At 52.2% G+C, this 13,920-nt stretch overlaps 1 protein-coding gene across 2 annotated transcripts in view; it reads right to left on the reverse strand.

Moving 5' to 3' along the window:
* Positions 1 to 981: 981 nt before the first annotated feature.
* Positions 982 to 13,920, reverse strand: part of LOC101951606 (galectin-4-like) — a 36,606-nt gene continuing 23,667 nt past the window's right edge. For both annotated transcript variants that reach the window (XM_065570717.1, XM_005295681.5), the window contains 4 exons: positions 9,494 to 9,523; positions 8,821 to 8,909; positions 8,107 to 8,272; positions 982 to 1,572 (listed from right to left, as the gene is read on the reverse strand). In XM_065570717.1, coding sequence (XP_065426789.1) covers positions 1,429 to 1,572; positions 8,107 to 8,272; positions 8,821 to 8,909; positions 9,494 to 9,523 — 429 coding nt within the window. In that variant the 3' untranslated portion in view covers positions 982 to 1,428. The remainder of the gene's footprint in view (positions 1,573 to 8,106; positions 8,273 to 8,820; positions 8,910 to 9,493; positions 9,524 to 13,920) is intronic.

A 13,920-nucleotide genomic window follows, 5' to 3' on the forward strand; every position in this document is an offset into this window, starting at 1 on the left:
GGGCAGATTGGCAGAGGCCCTGGGGGTTTTTCCCCTTCCTCTGCAGTGTGGGGCACGGGTCACTTGCTGGAGGATTCTCTGCACCTTGAAGTCTTTAAGTCTAGGGTTACCATATGTCCTCTTTTTCCCGGACATGTCCGGCTTTTCGGCAGTCAAACCCCGTCCAGGGGGAATTGCCAAAAAGCCGAACATGTCCGGGAAAATGGCGGCTCTGCTCCTCCCCGACTCTTCGGCTCTGTTTAAGAGCCGGGCTGCCCGAGTGCTACCGGCTTCGGGCAGCCGCCGGAGCCCGGGAGGGGAAGTGCCCGGCTGGGGGCGCAGGGTCCGGAGGCATAGGGGCTGCCCAAAGCCCGAGCGCTACCGGCTTCACGGTTTGCCGGGCAGCCTCCAGACCCTGCGCCCCCGGCTGGGCGCTTCCCCTCCCGGGCTCCAGCTGTGCTGGGGAAGCGCCGGCTGGGGGCGCAGGGTCTGGGGGCTGCCCGGCAAACCCTGAAGCCGGTAGCACTGGGGCAGCCCTTTCCCCCTGGCTGGGAGTGGAAGGGAGGAGGGGGCGGAGTTCGGGTGGGGAAGGGGCAGAGTTGGGGCAGGGCTAGGGGTGGGGAAATGGGCGGGGCCAGGGCCCGTGGAGGGTCCTCTTTTTTTATTTATGAGATATGGTAACCCTACTTTAAACCACAATTTGAGGATGTCAATGGCTAGACATAGGTCAGGGGTTTGATGCGGGAGTGGGTGGGTGAGATTCTGTGGCCTGCGTGTGCAGGAGGTCAGACTAGATGATCATAATGGTCCCTTCTGACCTTAAAGTCTCTGAGTTCACAAGTGCAGGGCTGGCATTAGGGGGTGACAAGCAAGGCAACTGCCTGGGGCCCCATGCCACAGGGGCCCCCATAAAGCTAATTTACATGTTTTAGCCACGCCGCCTGGGGCTCAGCCTTCAGACAAGGCTCACAAGTGAAAAACGGCTCAAGCATCACACTGAAATGTAAGTACAATATTTATAGTCCAGTTGATTTATTTTATAATTACATAGTCAACATGAGGAAGTCGGCACTTTATCAGTAATAGTGTGGCTGTGACACTTTCGTATTTTTATCTCTGATTTGTAAGCAAGTAGTTTTTAAGCGAGGTGAAACTTGTGATACACAAGACAAATCAAACTCCTGAAAGGGGTACAGTAGTCTGGAAAGGTTGAGAACCACTGCTTTAAGCTACAGTATCAGAAATGCATATAGACAAAAAAAGAGACAATGGGAGAAGCCCTTCCCTCCCCCAACCCCCGTAGTGAGACTTCAGAGTTTCTGTATGATGTGAGATTTGGTGGCTGAGATCTCCAGGCTCGGCAGTGGAGCTGTTGAATGAAGGTGATGAGAGGGCTGTGGAGTGGAGGATGAGTCAAATAGTGAGAATTTAGTGGCCCAGGAGGGGCCATCAGTACTGCACACAGGAGAGTGTCACATCCCCCGCTATCTGTAGCTGGTCCACCTGGTTGGCAGGGAGGCGGTGGACATAGTCAAACACGTACAGTCCATTCACCGAGACCTGGTAGCACTTCCGCGTGTTCATTATCTCCATCTGGAAGAGAGAGAAGATTTACATTTGTGTGCCCTGACACCCAAGGATACAAGAACACCTGTTACACTGATAACAAGGCCCAGGGGAGCCATCAGTTCATCTTGCAGCACATTAGCCAAGAAGATAAAGTGGAAGCCAAGAAAAGCTTCTCCTGACCTGCGTCTTTGATGCCACGTGAATGCGTGTCTCAAAACCACAAATGTAACATTTTCTAACAGAGCTCCTGAAATAAAACAGCAGCTGGCTTATCGCCAAGATCACCCCTTGCTACATGATCACAGAGTGTTTATTTCAAGCTCTTTTGATGGGGAACACAGTATGCACCTCAACCTCCACTTCCTCAGAAGTATCTTTACAAGATTTGTTTCAGGCAAAAAGCTTACCTGCTTGGGAAAGGAGACGAATGGGGAGAGCAGATCAGAGTATATAAAATCACATTTTTAAAACCTACATTAAAAGAACATGAAGGTTGCAAATTCAAGCACTCAAAAATTAGATGATGTTAGGGATTAATATTGCCCAGCAACCTTAATTCATCTGCCTTGTGTGTGAGCATCATGGTACAGTCTTTAATTACATAAAATCATAGCGATGTAGGACTGGAAGGGATCTCAATAGGTCATCTAGTCCAGTACCCTGCACTGAGACGGGACTGAGTATTATCTAGACTAGTGGTTCTCAACCCACGGCCCGCAGGCCACTTGCGGCCAATCAGCATACAGCTGGGGCCCATGTGACATCCTCAGGGCCATACATGTAGTATATATATTGTGTGGATGCAGCCCACATAACACAGAGAGCAGCATATGTGGCCCACAATGGTAAATAGGTTGAAAACCACTGAACTAGACCTGGATAGGTGTTAGTCTCACCTGTTCTTAAAAACTTTCAATTGACAGAGATTCCACAACCTCCCTGGGCAATTTATTCCAGTGCTTAACTACCCTGACAGTTAGGAAGTTTTTCCTAATGTCCAACCTAAATCTTCCTTTCTGCAATTTAAGCCCATTGCTTCTTATCCTGTCATCAGAGGCTAAGGAGAACAATTTATCACCATTCTCTTTATATCAGGGGGTAGCCGTGTTAGTCTGTATCTACAAAAACAACAAGGAGTCTGGTGGCACCTTAAAGACTAACAGATATCTGTTAGTCTTTAAGGTGCCACCAGACTCCTTGTTATTCTCTTTATATCAACTTTTTATGTACTTGAAGACTATTACCATGTTCCCGCTCAGTCTTCTCCAGACTAACCAATTCATTTTTTTTCAGTGTTTCCTCATAGGTCATGTTTTCTAGACCTTTAATCATTTTTGTTGCTCTTCTCTGGATTTTGTCCAATTGTCCACATCTTTCCTGAAGTGTGGCGCCCAGAACAGGACACAATACTCCAACTGAAGTTTTATCAGTGCTGAGTGGAATAATTACTTCTCATGTCTTCCTTACAACACTTCTGCTAATACATCCCGGAATGCTATTTGCCTTTTTTTTTCCCGCCCCCCTCCCCCCCCCCCGCAACAGCGTTACATTGTTGACTCATATGTAGTTTGTGATTCATTATAACCCCCAGATCCTTTTCTGCGGTACTCCTTCTTAGGCAGTTATTGCCCATTCTGTATTTGTGCAATTGATTATTTCTTTCTAAGTGCAGTACTTTGCATTTGTCATTATTGAATTTCATCCTATTTATTTCAGACCATTCATCCAGATTGTCAAGGGCATTTTGAATTCTAATTCTCTTCTCCAAAGCACTTGCAAACCCTCCCAGGTTGGTATCCTCTGCAAATTTTATAAGTGTACTCTCTATGCCATTATTCAAATCATGTATGAAGATATTGAATAGAATCAGACCTAGGTCCGATCCTGTGGGACTCCACTTTGTATGCCCTTCCAGCTTGATTGTGGACGATTGATCAGTACTCCCCGCATACACTTTTCAAACCAGTTGTGCACCCACCTTATAATATGTTCATCTAGCCTATATTTCTTGTTTGTTGATGAGGCCATGTGAGACAATATCAAAAGCCTGACTAAAATCAAGATATATCACATCTACCTCAGTTAGAATGTATACATCTTTGATATATAAGGCAATGTCTCCTCCCTTTTTTCCCTGCCTGTCATTGCTGAAGAAGCTGTACTCTTCTCTACCCATGTTCCAGTCATGTGAATTATCCCACCAAGTCTCTGTGATGCCAATTATGTTGCAATTGTGATTATGCACTAGTATTTCTAGTTCTTCCTGTTTATTCCCCATACTTCTTGCATTAGTATACAGACATCTAAGACAGACATCTAAGATGTTCATTTGATTTCCCCTCTATATTCCCTCTTTTCTCCATTGTCCCTGCTGTGATTGCCTATGTTCCCCCCCCCCCCACCCCGCCCCATATTCTAACCCTTCACCCAAATCTCCGTGTTTTGGACTTACATGTGAGCTTTTGTCACCTGCCCCCATCAAACCTAGTTTAAATCCGGCCTCACTAGGTTAGCCAGTCTGTATCTGAAGATACTCTTCCCCTTCCTTGACAGGGACCTCCAGAGGTCATCTAGTCCTGTCCCCTGCACTCATGGCAGGACTAAGTATTATCTAGACTCTCTCTGACAGGTGTTTGTCCAACCTGCTCTTAAAACTCTTCAATGATCGAGATTTCACAACCTCCCTAGGCAATTTATTCCAGTGCTTAACCACCCTGACTGTTAAGAAGTTTTTCCTAATGTCCAACCTAAACCTTCCGTGCTGCAATTTAAGCCCATTGCTTCTTGTCCCAGCCCCAGAGGTTAAGAAGAACAATTTTTCTTCCTCCTCCTTGTAACAACCGTTTATATACTTGAAAACTGTTATCATGTTCCCTCTCAGTCTTCTCTTCTCCAGACTAAACAAACCCAGTTTTTTCATTGTTCCCTCATAGCTCATGTTTTCTAGATCTTTAATCATTTTTGTTGCTTTTCTCTGGACTTTTTCCAATTTGTCCACATCTTTCCTGAAATGTGGCACCCAGAACTGGAACAATACTCCAGTTGAGGCCTAATCCACACGGAGTAGAGCAGAAGAATTACTTCTCGTGTCTTAGGGCTAGGTCTACACTACCCGCCTGAATCGGCGGGTAGAAATCGATCTCTCTGGGATCGAATTATCGCGTCTCGTCGGGACGCGACAATCGATCCCCAAATCGACGCTTCTACTCCACCAGTGGAGGTAGGAGTAAGCGCCATCGATGGAGGAGCCGCAGAGGTCGATTTGCCGCCGTCCTCACAGCGGGGAAAGTCGGCTCCGATACGTCGAATTCAGCTACGCTATTTGCGTAGCTGATTTTGCGTATCTTAAATCGAGCCCCCCCTGTAGTAAGGATGTAGCCTAGCTTACAACACTCCTGCTAATACAATCACTATACTATGAATCGCCCCTGGGTCTTCTCTTTATCCCTCTGCATTAGGCAGGCTGCCTCCTCCTCCACTTCACGGCCGGGGCCCAGCAGGGGGAGCACTGAGAACACAGGAGAGACAGTCTCCCTGCTCTCCACTCTGGAGCCTGACAGGACAGCAACCCCCAGGAGGAGCAATTGCAGGAAAAGTCCTAGGCCCTACAGTCCTGGGCTGGAGCATGCTCTGTGCAGACAGACTCTTCAGAGAATAACACTTGCAGCCTCTAACAAACCTCTACTGAGCAAGTGCAAAGTGCAGTTTGCATTGGTGTGTAACTTGGCCGTATGTGGGTGGATTTTCGCAGGGACAGCAAAAGGCATGTCCCTGACACAAGGGAGATAAACTAGGGTTACCATATTTAAAAAATAAAAAAAGAGGACACTCCACGGGGCCCTGGCCCCGCCCCTTTCCCATCCCCTTCCCCGCCCCAACTCCGCCCCTTCCCTCCCCTTCCCCAAAGTCCCCGCCATAATTTCGCCTGCTCCCCTGAGCGCCTCGCATTCCCCCTCCTCCCTCCCAGCCATGCGAAAAGGGCTGCCCGAGCGCTACCGGCTTCACGGTTTGCCGGGCAGTCCCCAGATCCTGTGCCAGGGCTGGCTCCAGGCACCAGCTTAACAAGCAGGTGCTTGGGGTGGCCAAGGGAGAGGGGCGGCACCTGCGGCAATTCGGGGGCGGCAGGTCCTTCACTCCCTCTAGGAGCGAAGGACCTGCTGCCGAACTGCCGCCACCGATCGCAGCTTTTTTTTTTTTTTGCTTGGGGCGGCAGAAATGCTGGAGCCGGCCCTGCCCTGCGCGCCCGGCTGGCGCTTCCCCAGCGCAGTTGGAGCCCGGGAGGGGAAGCACCCAGCCGGGGGCGCAGGGTCTGGAGGCTGCCCGGCAAACCGGGCAGGCCCCATGCCTCCGGTCCCTGCGCCCCCATCTGGGCACTTCCCCTCCCGGGTTCCGGCAGCTGCTGTGCTCCCTGAACTCCTGGGCTCTGTAAGCACCGAGCTGCCCGAGCGCTACCGGCTTCGGATAGCCCCCATGCCTCTGGACCCTGCGCCCCCGGAGCCCGGGAGGGGAAGTGCCCGGCCGGGGGCGCAGGGTCCAGAGGCATGGGGGCTGCCCGAAGCCGGTAGCACTCGGGCAGCTCGGTTCTTACAGAGCCCAGGAGTCAGGGAGCACAGCAGCCCCCGGCGCCTGCTCTAAGGTAAGCCAGGGAGTATTTTTCCCGGACATGTTCGGCTTTTTGGAAATTCCCCCCCGGATGGGGGTTTGATTACGTATGGTAACCCTAGATAAACATTTCCCCCTCCCCTGCCAAATTTCTAAAGCACAGGGGCTACAGCCACAAAGGGATTTAGGCACCTAACTGCCAGTTTAGGCACCTAAGTCCAAAATTTAGAACCTCAAAACCCCTGCTCAGCTGCTGCCGAAGGCTGTAGGCCCCTGAATCCTCTGGGTGCCTCTGTTTCTCCTGGTAGTCTCCTAGGCACCTAAATCCCTGTGGGTGGGTGTGTGCACAGCTGTCCAAGGCCTGACACCTGGCTAATGCCTAAACCCAACGGGATTCACAAACTAGACAGTACCCACCTATCTCACCTGCGGGGCCATAGCTGATGGCCAAGCTGCCTTAGAGCATATGTACTGGATTGGATCCCATGCAAAGAGGTGGCATTGCCCTTCCCCTATAGGCCTAGGGTGACCAGATGTCCCTATTTTATAGAGACAGTCCTGATATTTGGGGCTTTTTCTCCTATAGATGCCTATTACCCCAAGGTGGAATAGCTTCAGCAGGAGTACTTGAATGTGACCCAACCTCTGTAGCCCGGTGGCTAGGAAGTAGGAGATTGGGGTTCAAATCAGACAGACTCTGTATCTCCCACATAGTGGGTGAGTGCCCTACTGGCCAGGGAATACAGAAGGTGGTGGTGTCAACACCCCTTCTCCCCCTAATTTCCCCCCCCCCCCCAAGAAAGAGTTGATCCAGCTTAGGTGGCCAACTCCAGGAGAGAGTCACAGCAGAGAATCCCGAGCACAGACAGACACTTAAATCCGGGTCGGAGGGAGACACCTACGTCCCTTTGAGGGGGCGGGGCTTTAGTCACCTGCCACTCCTTGGCTGGTTTAGGCAGCTCCCACTCAGCCTGCTGGCTTTTGTGGATCCCGGTCTTAGGCACCTAACGTTCCCCTTGCACTGTATGGGACCCTGAATGCCCAACTTGAGGCTGTGGATTCTGCTAGACAGCAGGGAACCTAAACGTTGGGCTCAGCAGTGCGGTGCCTAAGTCCCCTTTGTGGGTCTTGCCCTAGAGCTTCTCCACAAAGTGGTTGCAAGAATTCTTGAGCATGAGCAAAACAACCTATTTCTTCCTAGCTTCATTCTTGGAAATGGCTGAACTGTTTCTACTGAAACTTACCAAACAATTCAGTCTGAAGCTGATACCCGGCCTGGGAAATTTCACCCTGAATTTCAGGCTAAGTTATAAGCAACTGAAAACAGGGTCTTATAATGGAAAGTGTCAAACAACCTTAATAATAAGTGGTCCTATAAGAATGAATGAGCCAGAGCACAAGAGCGTACCCCTGTCTCTTAACACAAGAATAGGGGGGTATTTCATGAAATTTAAGGCAATACTTTTTCACATTAGGCACGGTTAGACTCACTGCCACAGGCTTTCATCGAGGCCAAGAAATTAACAAGATTCCCCCCACAAAAAATATGAAAGTCTGGCATTCTACTAGTTAATTCTAACTACAGTTTTGACAGGGATAGAACACCTCATGCTCCAGACTGAGCCAATCTCTAATTCGTAGGCACTTGCCCATTAAAAAACAAACAACTGATCTTGACTGTTTCTGTGTCTGGACAACTCCAAAATGGGTGAACCTTAAATTCTCGCACTCTGCCGGTGGCAAGGCCCCCAAAGGGGAGAGGAAGATGGGAAAATATTTTGTTGGTCCCGACGCAGTCTCAGCATGAAATGTCTCTGAAGGATTTCGTTCCACAGGGGCCTGTGGCTCTGTGGATTCCTGCTGGGCCGGATTCCCTACTGCACAGCACCCCAGCTGCAGCATGAAGCTGAGAACATGTTCCAATGCGTGCCTCAGACAGCCGCCTTGGAGGCTCACCTGGAAAGCCTGGCCTGGCGCGAAAGGCAGGGTGGAGAGGTGCCTCTCCTCTGAGCCCCACGTGCCGTGCGTTTGGGTGTTCCGAACCAGCGCCCTCTCCCTCAGCCGTGGGTTGATGTGCAGGGCGATGTTGCCGGTCATGCTGTTTTTCAGATTGATGTGAAAGCTATGAGGAGGGAGAAAGGGTTTGGTCAGAGCTTTTCATGACAAGGGTGCAGGGAGAAATGTACCAGGATGGTGCACACTGGAGAGTGGGACAGACCTGTGTCCTGTAGCCAGGGCCACCTTCAACATCCCCGCCCCCACCCCACTGGGCACTGGAGCCTACACAACTTTGACCAGGAGTTCCTATGCCCAGCTCCGGGCAATTCTTATCCCAGTCTGGACTTTCCCATCTGCCATCAGCATCTTGTGACCGGTCCACTCTGCTTGTGGAGAAGGAATATGAGGAAGGGTGATTGCATCCAGCAGGGCCTGGTGCTTAGCGGTTGCCTCACAAATGAAGACAAAGGGTTTTGTTTGTCACATGCTGAGTGCAGCAACCCCCTCCCTCCATTTCTAAAGCATTGTTGCTTGGTGAGTCTCCTGCCCACCCCCACCCCTATCCCAGGCTGTAACCTATCAGCTGCGTTTGTGTGATGGTGGATGCAAACCAGCCCATGCACATGGGCCCAAGGCCCCCATGTTCCCCTCCAGGCTGCATCAGAAACCCACCTGTTTGCATGGAAAGGCACGTTCCCCACAATGGTGATCTTGCGGGTCCGGGAGATACTCCCTGGGATGGCCACTTGGAATGGGACGACCTGAAAAGAGAGCCCAAAATCTCATAGGCCACAGTCCTTCCCCACAGCAGCCAAGCGTGGGGAGCCAGGGGAGGCTGTCATAACCCCAGATTGGGGTTAAAGGCTGACAGGCCTGGGGTAGGGGATGGAATGGCTCAGGGGGAGGGGGCACCTCCATTCCTGCCAGGCCCTGGAAGGCCAGTGCCGCAGGAGGGGGTTGTCACTGGCTCTGTTGGTCAAGGATTGGTTGTGTCCTGGCCAGTGGCTCAGCTAGGTGCAGCCCCTACACCGCTGCCCTGGGGCAGAGAGCTGGGCAAGGAGCTGCCCCCACCCTGCGGCTGTGCTCCTGCCATACGTGTGGACCAGCTGCCTCTGTCCACATGTGCTTGCGCAGGCCCAGTTCCTCTGGTGCCACTTCTGTGTAGGCCAGGCCAGCAGCACTCGCTGGGCGGCTTTTAGGTCATATTGTCATGAGCAACTATGGGGGCTGAGGCTCTGGACTAAGGCAGGAGCGATTCCAGGGCAGGGGGGGCAGCTCCTGCTCAGATAAGCCCCTGACCCGGCTCTCTCACTAATTCCTTCTCGCGGTTTGGCTGGGTACTCACAGGGTTGGTCACAGTCATAGGAGTGTTGTGCTGAGGAGAGAAGACACGAAGGCAGTCAGAACAGCCCCTCAGACATCACTGTGTAACACCCCCCAGTCTGTGCTGGCTGGGGAGCGCCAGGGGCCAAGCCACTGGCAGGAGGCCCCAGCACCTCTCTGGTGTGGAGACTGTACCAGGCCTCCCCTGTTCTTCGACAGGCCATTGGCAAGGGCCCTGGGCACAAACCTACCTCTCTGCAGGGCGCAGGGAATGCCGTGCGGGTTTCTCCTTAAAATAAAGGCCTCAGAGCCCTTTTCTCCCCAGAAGAGAGTCAGTGTCTGCTGCTCAGGACTCATAAGCACCCCTACAATAACAAACCAGCACTCTTGCCCTGAGCAGCCCGGGTATTCCCGCTGCCAGTGGGCATGGGAGTCAGGGGGAGGCAGACCAGTGACCCACAAGGACCCCTTCAGGCAGCCGAGAATGCCAGCTGCCATCTCCATGGAGCTGGCCACAGCTGGCTCCCAGAATGTGCCTCTGGGTGAACCCCAGCCCAGCTCTCAGCATTGTCACCGTTCCCAGAAATGCTCTCAGTAGCATTCAGCTTGTGAACTTTACAGTCGGGCACACTTCTCTCCTATGCGCTCTGCATCCAGCCTGCACGCTAGGTCATCTCCTGAGCACAGCTTCCCCTGGGCCCTGAACTCACCTCTGACAGGAGCTCCCCCAGCCTCTTTAGCAGAACAACCCATAAAACCAGCCACCAATAATGCCTTGAAGGAGCCAAAAAGCAGGGAAGCAAGGAAACAAATAGCAATTTACAGGCGCATTTGTGAGAGATCAAATGCAATGGAGAAGATGGATTATAAAGAAACCCGAGGAGAGCCCAGCTTCTCCTGCTCCCCAGGGACTGAAACTGCCCCCAGATCTGCTGGGAATCATGGTGCCTCCAGGACAGGAGCATCTCAGGCAGCCGACACACACTTTCCCCTGCCAGTGTGTCCCACCTTTGCCAGAGCAGGGCCATCTCTGCGGATAAGAGAGGCGTTCAGCATCTGTGGCCCCTTTGAGTCTTTGTCTCTCTGTCAAGATGAGGCACCTGCCACCAGGAACTGAACTGAGACCCATCAAACTCATTGCACTGCTGGGAACTTTGGGAGGAGATGTTCTTCTTTCAAGAGGTTTGGAATGGAGCAAGATGGCGGGCCGTGGGTTTGGCATGAACAATAAAAGGGAAAGAGCAGACCTGAAGGTCAAGGGGAGCTGGAACGGCAGGTAAGGGCAGCCTGGGGACGGGAAGGAGTGTGCTTGGGGCCCTGGAGCTAGCTGGGGGCAGATGCAGCCAGACAGGGGGCTGAGACATCCCAGGAAGGAAGCCTGGTGATCCCACTGCAATAAAAGCCAGGAGAGGAAACCCACTGTGGATAAAAGAGAGCACAAGGCAAATAATGGAAGTGGTGGGCAGCAGGTCCTCCTCCCTCCATGTACCCAAGAGGAGAGTGTGAATTCTGGGGAGTTGCGCAGAAATAAAAACTGGGCTGACCCACAGCAAAGTATCAACTAATCAGTGGAGCTGTGATAGCTGGGGATCTCACAGACACCAGGCAGCAGGAAGCACCAGGAATGCCAATGCCACCATCCCAGCACTGGTCCAAAACAGGCCTACAGAACAAGTAACAGGCTGGGAGTGAATAAAAACTGTCTGGCAGAGAACAGGCAGCAAACAGAAAACAGGGATCAGTATTTCCAGGAGCTTAATACTGATGTGCAGGAGAGGCAAATTCCCCATGGATTCATAGGCCCAGATAAGCACAAATGGGAGAGCCAGCATGGACTGTGAATCTAGATCTCCTACCTGGAGTGACAGAATAATCAGTGCTTATAATCTGGGAGAGGGCAGCAGTGCAGAGAGAGAGAGAGAGACCTGGGGTTTAAACTGAGACACCTACTAAAATGCAACCGTGACCCCTTTACCACAGATCGAAAGAAGCACATTTTTACCCAGCCGCTAACCAGCGTGTGGAATTCACCGCTGCAGGACAGCACAGAAATCAGAGATGAAAGAGACCTGCATGTTGGGTCTAGGAACAGGGCTGGAAGGGGCTGCCTGGGTCATGGAGTCCAGTCCCTGCTATCACAGGCAACCCCATCATCTAATCCCATTTATACAGTTATCAAGCTCCATCTTAGAACCAGTTAGGTTTCTTGCCCCCATTACTACTTTGGAGGGCTGGTCCAGAACCTCCCTCCTCGGACCGGTGGCCTATTCAAGGGCTTAAACTGGTCCAGTTTTAATTAGCTCAGACAATGGCCCTTTCCCTGGGAAACTTTCCCAGTTTAGTAAAACTCAGTATTCCAAAACACTTCCTGCTATTTACCCTCACTGTCATTTGCTCAGTTTCATTCCCTTGCTCCTGAATTTACCCCCTTTGTGCCCGCCTAAACTAGTCCACTTTCTCCCTGATGTCTGTACCCGTCACACCTGTCCTATTACTCACCATGCGGTCGAGCGACGTGGACGGTTCACTCAGGGCTAGAGCACAAAGGAACGTACTGCCTAGCCGCTTCTTTAAGTGCTCAACCCTTACAGTAAGGTGCAGTGGCTGAGTGGTTAAGGTGCTTGGCTACACTCCTGAAGGGGAGGGTGCCCTCCTGTTCACCCACCTGTAAAAGGGGTACCTGATCCATCAGGTTAGGGCAGTCAAAGGTGGTCAGCTGTGATGCTGGCCACATCACTCCTTTGTGTATCATTACCCCTGCAGCTCCAATGGCAGCGCAGTTGCATAGCAATTGGAGCTGCAGGGGGAATGCTCGCCCAGGTCGATGTACCTGCACTAGCTCTGAGCGAGCCAGGGCTCACCCAGCCTGTATCACCTGTGGACTTGATTCAGTGGTCAGTGCTGCTCATGGGCTCTTGGGCTTGGGGGTGTCTCTCTGCAGCAGCTGGCTCCAGGCTGGGGAAGTGTGAGTCAATCACTGCTCCAAGGAGGCACCTGGCAAGAGCACCAGGCTCTGGTGCCCGCCCCAGTGCCAGGACAGGCGACTTCAATGATAAATCCCCATCGCTCCACATAGGCTTGGCAAAATGAGTGGATCCCGCTGGCAGCTGAGGGGTTGGCTCTGCGCAGGTATCGCCTGTCTGGCTGAATGACTGTGAGAAAGAACAATGGGCTCACAGACTGACGGACAACCAGCCCTCTGTATGTCAAGCGACAGGACTGGAATGCTGGGATAGCTCCCCAAAAGAGCACTGGAGCTGCGTTCCAGTACGACTTGAGCGCCGGCTGGATGGGGTGTCCTGTTATGCTCCAGTGAGGGGCTGTGTGTGTCAGTGGAACTCGAGTTAGGGTGACACCATCGGAGTTATATCCTGATTTTGCAGCGGAGACAAGCCCTTCGTCACTAGCCCTCTTTACACCTTGCCTGGGTTTGAGGCAGAGGCAGAGGGTAGAACAGAAGCAGGAGACGGGACTAAATGATACTGATGTCTCTCCTGTCATGGAACAGTCTGGAAAATAAATGTCATGTGATCTCCCACCGCAACATCTCAACCAAAAAAAGAACTGACTATACAACTACCTAAAGTGCTGGACGGCATCAGGAGCAAGGGACCCAACTGCAGGAGTCATGGGATGAAACTGAGCAAAGGAGCATTCCGGTTGAATATCAGCCCATCTTTGCTAGCTCATTGAACCTCTCCCGAGGAAAGGAGGCCGGATTCAAGGGTATCTTGCTGTTGTTACTTGTAAAAGAGGCTCAGGACACCCCGCTGCTGTGGTAGAACCCCAGTGCCACTAGTGGCAATCTTGCTTCTGCCAGAGGAATGACGGACAGCGCAGCCCTCCAGCCACTTACTAACCAGAACATTATTTCCCCCGCCCCAGTTAGCTTCAATGTGCAACCTCTTAAAAATCCTGTTCTTCTCCCCTCCATGGAATTCCCCCTTTCACACACTGGCAGAGTGGGCAGACGTAGGGTCTGGCTACACTGCAGCTGGAGGTGTAATTTCCAGCTTGGATAGATGCACACAGCCTAACTGTGCTCACGTTAGCATGTAGCCGCAGCAATGCGGGGGTCAGCATGAGCTCACGACCCGAGTACAATCCTATCTGAGACCCCGGGCTACCCCATGACACCACCTGTGCCACCGTGGCTACACTGCTGTTTTTAGCCTGCGTGTGTCGACCCAAACCAGAAAGTACACCGCCAGCGGCAGCGTAGATGTCCCCTGAGACACACATTTGCTGGATTTGCTCCGGCCAGGTATTGCTTCCCCCAGACACACATTGAGAATGAGGGGCATTCAGGGCCAGCGCTTCCATTTAGGCGACCTAGGCGGTCGCCTAGGGCACCAGGATTTCGGGGGGCAGCATTTTGCTGCCTTCGGTGGCAATTCTGCGGCCGGGGGGTCCTTCCGCGCTTCGGGTCTTCAGCGGCAACTCTGCGGC

This window comes from Chrysemys picta, chromosome 17 (assembly GCF_011386835.1).
Source record: "Chrysemys picta bellii isolate R12L10 chromosome 17, ASM1138683v2, whole genome shotgun sequence".
Taxonomy (NCBI): Eukaryota; Metazoa; Chordata; order Testudines; family Emydidae; genus Chrysemys; species Chrysemys picta.